Source organism: Muscardinus avellanarius, assembly GCF_963383645.1.
Source record: "Muscardinus avellanarius genome assembly, chromosome: 11".
Lineage (NCBI taxonomy): Eukaryota > Metazoa > Chordata > Mammalia > Rodentia > Gliridae > Muscardinus > Muscardinus avellanarius.
The window spans coordinates 58,630,759-58,643,905 of record NC_137797.1 but is presented as its reverse complement, the minus strand read 5'-3'; the positions used below and the strand labels follow the sequence as shown (position 1 = coordinate 58,643,905).

Sequence of the window (13,147 nt, the reverse complement as noted above, 5' to 3'; positions counted from 1 at the left end):
ATAGTCATTATTTGGAGAGATTCTTAACATTGTATATAAACTGTATTTAATATAGACTGTATTTTGACCAGTCCCTGTATTAATATATGTGGTCCAGTGTGTTTCTCTCTTGTGCTTATTTCCTCCCAAGCAGAATAAAAATTTAATAGTACAATCTAATCTCAGAACCTGTGATGGCAGACTATTGAGAACTGTTGGAACATATGTTTTAGAACAGGTTTAATGATTACTCCTAGGATCTGATTTTATTTTTTGGAATTTATGTTTGTCTAAGTTCAATACAATAATCCCTTCATATTAGAGAGTTTTAGTAGTTAACACTATCATGATATGATCATTTTAAGGTTAAAAGTAAATATTATTTATGAATTACCCTTCTTAAAAGGAAAGAACTTAAGAATTCAGAAAATTGAAGGAATATTTTTACCTTTAAGAACTTAATATACTTATCTAAATTTTACATAGTCTGTTCCTTGAGTTTTCATTCTAGATGTAGAAATAAGTAACAGCTTAAGACTTCAAATGGAATTAGCATAGTTTTGTAAAAAGTATGCTAACCGGGCATGGTGGTGCATGCTTGTAATCCCAGTGCTTGGGAGGCTGAGACAGGAGGAGGGATTCAAAGCCAGCCTCAGCTACTTAGTGAGGCTCTCAACAACTTAGTGAAACCCTGTTTCCAAATAAAATATAAAATAGGTCTGGGAGTATTGCCGAAAGGTAGAAAAGCCCCTGGGTTCCACTCCCAGTACCACAAAAAAAGTATGTTATATAGGCAATAACCTTTTTATATTGAGTATATTTTTGAAAGTTCATGTATGTGGAAATACTCCACAAGTACATATTATATATTAAAATTATAGTACAAAAGCTGTTTTGAAATACATTCAAATACATTCAAAGACTTGAACCATCCTGCACTGATACATTGCTAAGATATAAAACTTTGATTTCCAAAAATAAGAATACTGTTAATAATGTACTTCAAATTCTTTCACTTGTTTAATAAAGTTTTATTAAAAATTAATCATGTGAAGGGTCTGTTGCTAGAGTATAGTTTGCTTACCCTTTGCCTATTAATTCATAGTGTTTTTGCCTTAATCATTATTTATTTATATTTTAAATATGTGCCAAATTATTTTTCTGGTATTGGTTTTACTACCTGCATATTTCTGTTCTGTTACTATATTACTAACACTTTCATTATAAAAAATGTATTTAAAATGTGGACTTTGGCATTCATTCCACATCAGAGCACATTTCTGTTTTTCTGTGAATTCATTTAACTCTTTTATTTGAAATGGAAATGATTCCCCGTTTGAGGTTAAGCTATGAAAAGGAACTGTGGCTTTAGCTAGCCATCTGGCTCTTCATCAATTACTTAGCTGAAAGCATCATTTCATTAACTTCAAAGTGAGCATAATTATAATTATGAGGATTAGGTGATAATATGATATCAACTGTCAGTAATAAAAAGCCAACCTGAAATTTTTATAAAAAGATGTTTGATTTTACAAAAATGTCTTGCATATGTATTGCCTCTTGATTCAAGAATAATACACAGTATTAATCTGGTATTAAGATTCACATTTATATTTCTATTAGTTTATTTTTACAAAATAGCTTAAGCTTAAAAGGTGACTAGCTTAAAATCTTTAGGAAAAAATTAACAGACGTAGTCATGAAAGGGACCTCGGTTCTATTGTTAAAGTATTACAAACAACAACTGCTAGTTTTGATATTTTACACAATAAACTTTAATATGATTTGAAGTATGGATAATATTGGATTATAGATGACCAATCAAGATAACCAATATTAAGATTTTTGAAATGCATTATTGTTTTCTTTATCATTATTGAGCATCTAAACTATCTCAATCTTTGGGCTAGCTTTATACTATCATTTAAACCACAACATTAATGTCCTTTAAAGATTCAAATTTTAAAAGCCAGGCGTGGTCGCGCATGCCTGTAATCCCAGCATTTGGGAGGCTGAGACAGGAGGATTGTGGGTTTAAGGCCAGACTCAGCTACTTAGGTGAGTCTGCAACTCAGTGAGACCCTGTTTCAAAATAAAGAATAAATAATAGGGCTGTGGATATAGCTCAAAGGTACAGTGCCCCGGGTTCCATCCTCAGTATTGCAAAAAGAAGAAAAAAAAAATTCAAATTAAAAAAAAAAAAAAAAAGCCGGGCGTGGTGGCGCACACTTGTAATCCCTGTGCTTGGGAGGCAGAGACAGGAGGATCACACAGTTTCAAAGCCAGCCGCTCTGGCTTAAGAGACCCTGTTTCCAAATAAAAGAGTATAAAATAGGTTTGGGAGTGTAGCCCAGAGGTAGAAGGGTTTCCAGGAACCCCAGTACCACCAAATAAATAAATAAATAAAATAAATAAATAAAAAACTAGAAGATTGCTTTATGAATATGTGTATTTTTGTTCATTTCTCAGTAAATAGGAATTTCTATTACAACATGTTGCTGTAAAGAAGAGTAAATTCCAGTATCCATTGTGTTACATGTGGGGAGAGACATCTGGATAGTCATGTAAATGTGTTTTTAGGGGTGTGTGTGTGTGTGTGTGTGTGTGTGTGTGTGTGTAGAGAGAGAGGTCTTGCATGTTAGGGCACACTTCACACTTTCTCTGTATATGCTGGCTACTTAAACTTCACTAAAATTTTATAACCAGAACAGATATATTTTTTCTTCTCTGTAATGTATAGAATGTATAGAAAATGTACGTTTTTTAATATACAGGAGACTAAAGCTGGGTGTGATGGTGCATACTTGTATTCCCAGCATTTGGGAAGCTGAGACAGGAGGATTGCAGCTCCTGGACAGCCTCAGCTACTTAGTGAGACCCTTTGCAACTCAGTGAGACCCTGTTCCAAAATAAAGAATAAAAACTAGGTCTAGGGGTGTAGTTTGGAGATAGAATGCCCCTGGTTTTCATCCCCAGTGCTGCCAAAAATATTTATACACACACACAAGGACCTTGAATTTTAGTATTAAAATAATATTAATAGGAATAAAATAGTATTAATAATAATAAAAGAAACTTTTTCAGACTTCAGCTTTTGTTGTGTATACCCAAAGTAAGGTTCATTAATCCAGTCATCAGTGAACATATATTGAGTTGCCAAAAGATACTTCACCCTTTGTTATGAAGACTATAAAATCAAATATAAATCAGAAGGCATTATTTACAAAATTTTTTAAAAAAATACTTGAAAGCTGTGCGGTTGTAGTGTCTCATGCCTGTAATCCAAGTACTTGGGAGGTTGCGACAGGAGGATTCTGAGTTCAAAACCACCCTTAGCAATTTAGTAAATCCTTGTTTACAAGTGAACCTAAAATAGATCTGAGGCATAGCCCAGAGGTAGAATGTCCCTGGATTTAATCTCCAGCACCAAAAGAAAAACAGGATGGTTTGAATTCTGTTTTTCTGCTTTTAAGTTTAAAATAATTTTTTACTAATCTAGCAGTTTTGAATTTGAATAACATTTCTTTGGGCCTTGTTTTTCTTTAATATCAGGATGCATTATTTTTTAAGAATCAGGGAGGTTGGGTTTTTTGTTTGTTTTTCTAGAAAAAAAGTTAAGGGACTAGCATTGTGTGCATCATTTTGGCTTGTTTTTTTATGTTGTATTTAATCTAGTAAGGATAAAGTATATAATAAGAAAATAAAATTTGAAATTATAAGTTTACTTTTAAATAATAGAAGGAATTAACTGTAGCCAGTTAAGATTGAGTTATTCATCCTGTTTATTTGTAAACTGTATTTTATTTATATCATTATTTTCTTTTAGCATATGACCTTGATTCTCATTCAGGTTTGACCTAATGAATAAAAATTATGATTGAAAGTACGCTTTCTTTAATTATGTCTAAAATATTCATCATAAATATTTTATAAGAGCCTATTGAAACTAAGGAGAATTCATTCTTTTCCACAAAATTACTCTTTATCATGTAGAAAGAAAAGGGATCATTTATCTTATTTATGGACTGCTTAACTTTTCTAAATTTACCCTGTTTTTCTAAAGTTTAGAAAATTTAGAGTTCTCCTAAGGGTAACACTATTACAGTGATAATACAAACTGTCTTGAATTTATATTTAGTTAAATAAACTGCATTATTCTAACAAACTAGAAGAAAGACAAAGCAAATCACACTAGGATGAAGTTGCTTAGAATCAGCTTTGCATTCCTGATCACTTAGGCATTTTTTCTGTACTTGAATACTAGATTTTGCTGTAGCATAGAAACTATAAATAGAATCTTCAGTGCATCAAACAGTGATGTCACAGTAGCCTTTGAAGTGTCTCCTCTCACCTGTAACTAAAGCACAACTCTTCCTATTTCTACTGTTCTCTAGTGCAGTAGTGGGATGCAAAAGGAGCATAAATGAGATGATTTATTGCTGCGGGTGGTGTTTAAAATCTGAATGTTTTAAATTTGATGGAGCAATGAAGAATGGAGTAAGCTGTGATGCTGCTCCAGTTAATCAAGGGTAGAAAGATTATAATAGTGGTTTGTATTGGTTGGTGTGGCATTTGATGTAGTGATTTTGTTGACTGGATAAATTACAGACTTAAATATTGAGAGTCACGTCTTTAAAAGTACTTGAATTGTTTTATAAAAGAAATTTTAATGATTAGCACCAATTTTGTAAATAAATTTAAAATAATCTGTTCATTATGGCTATATTGTAACATAATTAGCTGTATTTTAAAAAGTATTTTTTCTTCCAGTGTGAAAAACTCAAATTATTGTCTCCCATCATATACTGCTTATAAGAACTATGATTATTCAGAACCTGGAAGAAACAATGAACAGCCAGGTCTCTGTGGCCTAAGTAACTTGGGAAATACGTGTTTCATGAACTCAGCTATTCAGGTAGGTCTTTCCAAATGGAGTGAAAATCATGTCAGAGTAAATTTTAATACATGAATAGAGTTGGGTATTTCATGTCAGAACATAAATACTGTATGTGTCTTGAGAGTTTATATTTTCATGGGAGATTTAAACATACATGTTTGACTCATTCATTACCACTACCAGTAGTAGAATATTATGATATTCCTCAATTAGGTAACATGTGATTGCCGTATCGTACACTAAATATAAGTATCAACTCATGCAAAAATGTAATGTCAAATGGAAGACTTGGGCTCCCTATGCAGAAGAAGAAGGGAAAAATGCTAGTGAGATTTCTCCTTTATACAATTCTTTGTTGCTTTTCTTTTATAACCTTAATGGGAAGATTTGTGAACTTTTTCTCTGTATATTTAATAAGTCATTTTCTCTTCAAGATCTCTTATGTACATGATCAACCTCAAAGATACAGATTTAATGGAGAATATGGATTGATGACAACATTATTACACATCTTTTGGATTATCTGAGGAAAGGATGACTACCATCTAATTTTCTAAGTGGATTTTTTAATACATAATCATTAATCCAGCTATCTCCTAAATTAACTATTGTCTTTATAGCATTCCTGGCAAATTAAAATTTAACTGTCATAACTCTCCAGGCCAGGAATTTGCATCCTGTTAGAAGCCTCAGGAAGGTGGAGACCTAATTAGTCCATTTCTCATTTTTTTCATTTAGAGTTGAGTTACTCACAGAATAGCTTATCTGCTTAAGCAGATGCTGTATAGGTTAATAAACTTACTTTAAATCTTCATTACATGTATAATACTGTATATATTAATGTGAATTACATTGTTAAACTTAGTTTTTTAGTATCAGCACTAGTAAAGCAAAGATAAGTTGGTTCCTTATAATATATCTGGAAGGAGAGAAGGGGAGCTCATCTGAGAAAGAGCAAGCCAAAATATATTATTCTGATAGCTCTTTAGAGAATAAAATAAAATAATGGGTACTACACTTTCAGGAAATAGAGATGATACAGACAAGATATAACAGGTTTGGATATCTGTTGGACTATCATCCTTGATCACTAAAAGATCTATTTAGTATCATGTCTGGAAAATGTTTTATGTAACCAGTGATTATACCAAAACCAGTAAACCTTCACTTTGGATCAGTCGTCAAATCATACCATTTTTTACTTAACATTTTATTCTTGAACTGGTAAAATTACTTTGCTTCCTGAAGCTTGATATTAGTTCGAATATTTTTGTTTTGTTTTAATATTCTAGTATAGAAAAAAAATCTTGGTGCTTTTCCATTAAAGTTAGGAAAATAACAATATAGGCATTTGAAATTTTAATCTGTCAGAAGAGAGCAACATTGTTCAAGGTATTCATTCATGGGAGGATCTGGCCAGTATTCAGATTAAAATTCCTTCCAATGCAAACTTGCAGTCTAATTTCCTATGTCTTAAATATAGTTTAGTATTATCTCCATATGGTTAGCTGTAGTTCCTCAAAAATTAGTATTAAAATTAAATCTTCTAACTAGCTTTGTTGAGGTAGACTTGGCATTTGTTGGTCTAATATATTATGCTTAAGGTGTAAGTAATTTCATTTTATTCATTTTGCTCTTGTTCAAAGCCGTTTTATGCTGGGTGTGGTGGCGCACGCTTGGGAGGCAGAGACAGGAGGATGGCGCAGGTTCGAAGCCAGCCGCGCGCGCTGGCTTAGGAGACCCTGTTTCCAAAATGAAAATGTAAAAATAGGTCTGGGAGTGTAGCCCGGAGGTAGAAGGGCTTCCAGGAACACCAGAACCACCAAAAAAAAAAAAAAGCCGTTTTATTATAATAACTTGGTAAATCTATCACTGATCTCCCTTTTAATGTATTTCAACATCCTTTGTTCACATTTCAACTGAGACATAGCCACAGAGGTAATGGTTTGTAATCTTATATTGATAATCATAATCTTACAACTTTTTGGTGAAATTTTCAGCAATGAGTATTTTAAGCAGTAGTTATTATTTCGTGTCTGCATGTTAATTTTTTAAAAGTAAACTTTCACTAAAATAAAACTCTTTACACAAGTTAGAGAAGAAAAACTATTTTGCTGCTTTTGGCTTTTAGTACAAATACAGAATTAGTAAAGCTAAGATTTTAGTTTTGTTTTATAAATTTCTATGATTTTTAATTGATTTAAATGTCAACTCTCAAACTGAAAATTCATTGTAAGAGGGAGTACAAAATAGTAGCAGTAATCTTTATTCTTCTGTTTCACAAATTTTTACCTAAGTTCATAGGTTGTAAGATGAATCAGTGGCCCTGAGATAGTGAAATCTTTTGTTCAACCATGATTAGAAATTAGGTAGAACCAGCTTGGTGTGGTGGCACATGCTTGTAATCCCAGCCTTTGGGAGTCTGAGACAGGAGGATCACACAGGTTTGAAACTAGTCTCAACTACTTAGTGAGGCTCTCAGCTACTTACTGAGACCTTGTTTCCAATTAAAATATAAAATAGGTCTGGGAGTGTAGCCCAGAGGTAGAAAGCAACTTGGTTCCATTCCTAGTACCACACCCCCCCAAAAAATTAATTGATAAGAAGAAATTAGGACCAAACTGAGTGTGTGGTTTTTTTGTTTGTTTGTTTGTTTGTTTTTGTGATGTTGGGGCATTCTACTTCTTAGTCACACCCCCAGCCTTATTTATTTATATTTGAAAACAAAGTCTCACTGAGTTGCTGAGGACAGCACCAAGTTGCTAAAGTTGGCTTCAAATTTGTAGTCCTGTCTCATCCTCCCAAGTACTGAGATTACAATACAAGCATGTACCACCATACCCAACTCTGGGTGTAATTTAACAACAATACTGTTATTATTGAACTATATTGGTACTCATTTTTTTTCCCTAAGTAATGGTAGGAATATTAGGTCTTCCTACTGTATAAAATACTGCCATTAGTTTCTGTTTATCAAATTAATATCTATTTTATGTGTAAATGTGAGATTTTTTAGAAATGTCTCCTAATCTTTATGAATATTATAATCTAGATATTGTGACTTCCAAACTTTTTCTTTTTAGCATCAAGACCTTTAATTATTATAAAAAGTTTAATTGTATCTCGAATACTTTCATAGAGGAAGTAGTAAAATTACTTTGGTTAGGTAGAATTCCCAAAACTCCATTTGCTTTTCTTCACTTTTCCTTAATGGCCCCAGAAACATTCTCATGGAATCCAGGGACTCATAGGAACAGTTTGAAAACCTAAGTCTGGCTTAATAAAACAAAACCTAAATTAAAAACTAATTACATAAATTAAGAGCATTCTCAAGAATTACATACCTGGATTGAAAACATGGCTGTCTTGCATACTGTGTTGCCATAGACAAGTTATCACTACAAATAATTTTTGTCTTGGAATGATAAGAAAATAATAACACCCATATCCTAGGAGTTTTGCAAGGGTTGAGATGATTCAAAACTTAAAGAATAGTGACTGGTACATCATACATAGTAGGAAAAAGTTTGATACTATTTTGTTTTTTTAATTCAAAGAGTTAAATTGAGTGACTCTGGAAAGACTGTCTTCCATGCCCTATATATTTGTTCTCTTTTTCTACCACTTTTATTCCTTTTGACGGACCTAGTGTATGAAAAAAAAGAATTGAATGTATTTTTATTTTTATTATAATCATGGTACTTACCTGTTTCATTTCTGAACTGTGCTAGTGTAAGTTTCCCTAGACAAACTGATAGGCAAGGAATATAATAAAGCATAACTATTTATGTATATGCAATTTTCAGGGCACTCTGAAACTTCGAAGTTTGAGTTCAGGTTCTCCCTGGCCTCAGCCTCCTGAGTAGTTACAATTACAGGTGTATACTATCATCTCATAGTAGACAAATAATATAACAAGATAGATTTCTAGTGCTCTAAATCTATAACTCCATCTAGAGAAATGTCCAGTTTTAAATTTTGCATTGTTGGAGGTAACTTTAATTAGCATTAGTTTGATAGATTCAGGAGCACTCCAGCCTTGTCTTTTATTGTTAAAGCCTACCTAGGAGGCTCATAATTGACTTCCTGGAAGAAAAACTTTTCATGGCTTTGAAGCAAGGAAGCAATATGGTCTTTTCCACTGGAAAGGAGCACAGTGTAAGATGTTTTCAAACCCCTTACTTGGACATAACAGTTCTTTAAATGGGTTGTAGGAAGTTATTGAAAAAAATGATACTAATCAATGACTTGTTCATTATTCATGTCATAAAATACGAAATGAATTGAGATTTCAAACATTTTAAAACGCCAACATTTTGTATGATCTGTTGAATTAGGAAAGAATTTATCCAGAAAATTTAAAAGAATCTTAAGAAAGTCTGAAGTTATTTGAAAGACTCAATTTAAGGAAATGAGTGAGCCTGGCGTGTTGGTGCATGCTTGTAAACCCAGCGCTTGGGAGGCTAAGACAGGAGGATCGCACAGGTTCAAAGCCAGCCTCAGCAACTTAGTGAGACCCTGTTTCCAAATAAAGTGTAAAATAGGTCTGGGAGTGTAGCCAGAGGTAGAAAAGCCCCTGGGTTCTACCCCCAGTACCACCAAAAAAAAAGAAAAAGAAAAAGACGATTGATACTACATAAAAATAACATTAGTTTTTTTTAAAAAAAAAAAAACTAGATCTCTATTACATTGTAAAACTGAATGTCATTACTAAAACAATTATTTCTGTGTTATATTACATCAGAGCTTGAATATGATTACATATAATGCTATCCTGCTGTTCAAACTCTAAGAACTTCTTTTTGCATTATTGGAACATAAATTCTCAGAAGTCTACTTTAACATGGAACTTTCTAATTTTATTTAAATTATCAACTTCATATTTAAATACAGTTTTCATGGTAAAAAAGCTTTATCCCTGAGACATAAGACAATTTAAGAAATAATTTAGGATCTTGAAGCATAATTTTTTCTGGTTAAACTGAGAATGTGGCTAGCTAAAAAGTCAAACTATAAGTTCCTTCCACATTATATACCAATACTTCATAGCTCACTGTTATCAAACATTTATAAATTGGCCTAGGGATTTATTAGCAAAGTGTTAGAGCACTTGCGTGGTATGAGGAGGGTTCAATCCCAGCAAACACATACACACACACTCTGAAATGTCTTTCCATTCTGATAAAAACAAAAAAATGGATGGTGACAACCTTACTTGGATTAGAGCCATTCACTTTCTGAAATATATCAAATGGATAGAATGGTTTTTTTCTTTTCCCTTTTTATGCACTATGGTAAGGAAGAAATTTTCTTTCCTTTTAAAAAGAGAATAAGGTGATAAAGAAGAACTAGCATTCCTAGGCAGATTATTATTGGAAAGAGTAAAGAAAGTATAGTTTTGTAAGAATTCAGTGTCATGCCTGGAAAGAAAACTTTACCTCTAAAAGGAATTATTTGTGTGACTTACCTACTAGTGATTTCTTCTCATGGAAATGTGCCTTAAATTCAGATGGGGAAGAGAATCCAATTTTTACGTTCTTTAGCTTCTTAGTAATAAGCAAATAGTTCAAGGACTAATGATTTTTTAATTGGTATGGACTTTCAGATATTTTCTCTTTCCCTGATTCTCTAACAAGAAAATGACATGAATATAGATGACAGGGATATAAGTTTTTTAAGGAGTTGTAAATAATTGCATCTGATTCTGAAATGCAGAATAGTTTTATATTAAAGATCAGTGCTAATCTAATAATATAGTCGACCCTCTGTATCCATGGTTTCACATCCATGGATCAGCCAACTGTAAATAGGAAATATTTTCTTAATGCCTTTGTACCTAACATGTATAGACTTCTTGTTGTTTTTTCCTAAACAGTATAGCAGCGATGTACATGGCATAATGTTATATAAGGTAGTATAAGTAATGAGAGATAATTTAAAGTATAAAATATAAAAAAGGATGTGCATAGGTTATACACAACTATACCATTTTATGTAAGGGACTTGAACACCTGAAGATTTTGATATGCATGGATATTACAGAGGTGACTATATACCCATTATGTATAATAGTGATCACATCTTATAATAGCAGTTATCAAGGTAGACTGAAGTATCTTGCACTGATTTAATGGTTACTTTAATAAAATGTAAGGATAATATGCTTTAATCTCGTGGGAACTAGATTTTCTCCTTTCAACAAAAATAGGGGAAAAAGAAAAAAATTTCAGTTTTATTTCTATTACTTAAAATCACATACCTCCTTTATTTTCTTGATATAAAATTATATCTCAAGATACATTTTCCTTTAATAAATGTGTACTACTAATATTCAACACATTTTTTGATTTGGAAATTCTAAAGTGTTTTAGGGTTATAATCTAAAGTATAAAGTTGGCTTAATGGAATAGTCAGTAGAAAACTTAAAAGATAGAACTGAAATATTCCTTGAAGAATGAAGCCATCCACATCTCTCTTAGAGGTTTGTTTTGATGTCTTTTGCCTATTTCTTTTAAAAATGTATATTAAAATTCTAGTTTATTAAGACTTTGCTTACTAAAAGTACCTTAAGTATTAAATTTTGTTTCTTTTAATGTCATTGACCTTGAGATCATCTTCTTGCTAGTTTTGTTTATAAGTAGAGTTTTGTGATGATGCCTTTTTTTAACATATCAATTTTGTGGATGTGTCACTTTGATAGTAATGGATGTTTCAGTTCAATATTGTCTTAGTACATATGGAAAGCAATTACTAAGTATTATCAACTATTTTTTACAGTGATTTATAAATTATTTTTGGAGGTAGGGTCAGAGTCAGTGATTTGCTATTGAAATCACAATTTAGCCAATAATCATATCTAAAATAAATGACTAGTTTTCAAAAACATAATAAAATATTAACAGCCCAATATTGAACTTGCATTCTGATTATAGCAGTAGCCTTCTTTTCACAGTGTAGGTTATTTTTCATATAGTTTTCTTCTTTGCAGAGGTCTGAGAGTTAGGCCCTAAATATCTTTAGTTCACTAATGAGAAAATTGAGGAAGGAACATTAATGGGATTTGCCAATTACTAAGATTAATAAATGGTTGAAATTGGATTTTTGTTCAGAACATTGAGATAATATATATCATTAGATTTTTTCTTATTAACTGATATGAAATGCTTTAAACATATTTTTGCTTTATTGTAATAAGCTATACATAACAAAATTTACCATTGTAATTATTTTTAAGTGTATAGTTCAGTGGTATTAATATATTCACATTGTTGGACAACCATTGAAAGTATTTTGGGGCTGGGCACAGTGGAACATGCCTGTAATCCTAGTACTTAGGAGGCTAAGACAGGAGAATCCCAGATTGGAGACCAGTCTCAGAAACTTGGCTAGACCCTGTTTCAAATAAAAGGAGGCTGCAGATGTAGATAAGACATAGAATGCCCCAGGATTCAATCTTCCAATATAAAAAAGAAGAAAATACTTTGGGGGCTGGGAATGGCACTCAGTGAAAGAGGGCTTGCTTACCATTCACAAGATTCTGGATTCAATCCCCTGTACTATGAAAAAGAAAAAAAAAAGTTTTTTTTTAATTGGTACACTATAGTTTCACATCATAATGTGTATCATATTGACAATGACATACATCTCCCCTTCCCTTTCACCCCAACAACAAGTGTCCAGGTTGACAATGCTACATTCAAACTTAAACACATATTCGAATGTAGCTCCTCCATTAATCAACCTCAGCCTTCTTCCTCTCTTAACCTTCCTTTCCAGCTTTGCTGAGATTTCCCCTCCATTATCTGGAGTTTCTCTGGTATTCCTAATACTCCTTAGTTTGGGCATATTAGAGAAAACATATGTCCCTTCTCTTTCTGTGCTTGGCTGATCTCACTTGACATAATGTTCTTCAGGTCTTTTCATCTTCTTGAAAATTACTTAATTTTGTTCTTCATTACTGAGTAGAATTCTATTGTGTGTATTTCTCATAATTTTGCAATACATTCATCTGTTGATGGAGGCCTAGGTTGGTTCCATATTTTGGCTATTGCGAATTTTGCTGCTGTGAACATGGGTATGCATATGTTATTGTAGATTTCTGATTTCAACTCCTTTGGAAAGATACCCAGGAGTGATAGAGACAGATCATATGGTGAATCCATTCCCAATTTTCTAAGGAATCTCCACACTGATCTCCATAGTGGCTGAACTAGTTTACATTCCCACCAACTGTGTAAAAGAGTTCCTATTTCCCCACATCCTTAGAATTTG

General features: G+C 32.4%; 1 protein-coding gene across 3 annotated transcripts in view; it reads left to right on the top strand.

Annotated features, from left to right (window-relative positions):
* Positions 1-13,147, top strand: part of USP15 (ubiquitin specific peptidase 15) — a gene marked incomplete at both ends in the record, with an annotated part of 119,886 nt that overhangs the window by 63,966 nt on the left and 42,773 nt on the right. For all 3 annotated transcript variants that reach the window (XM_080705530.1, XM_080705529.1, XM_080705528.1), the window contains one exon: positions 4,750-4,894. In XM_080705530.1, the coding sequence (XP_080561656.1) occupies positions 4,750-4,894 (145 nt within the window). The remainder of the gene's footprint in view (positions 1-4,749; positions 4,895-13,147) is intronic.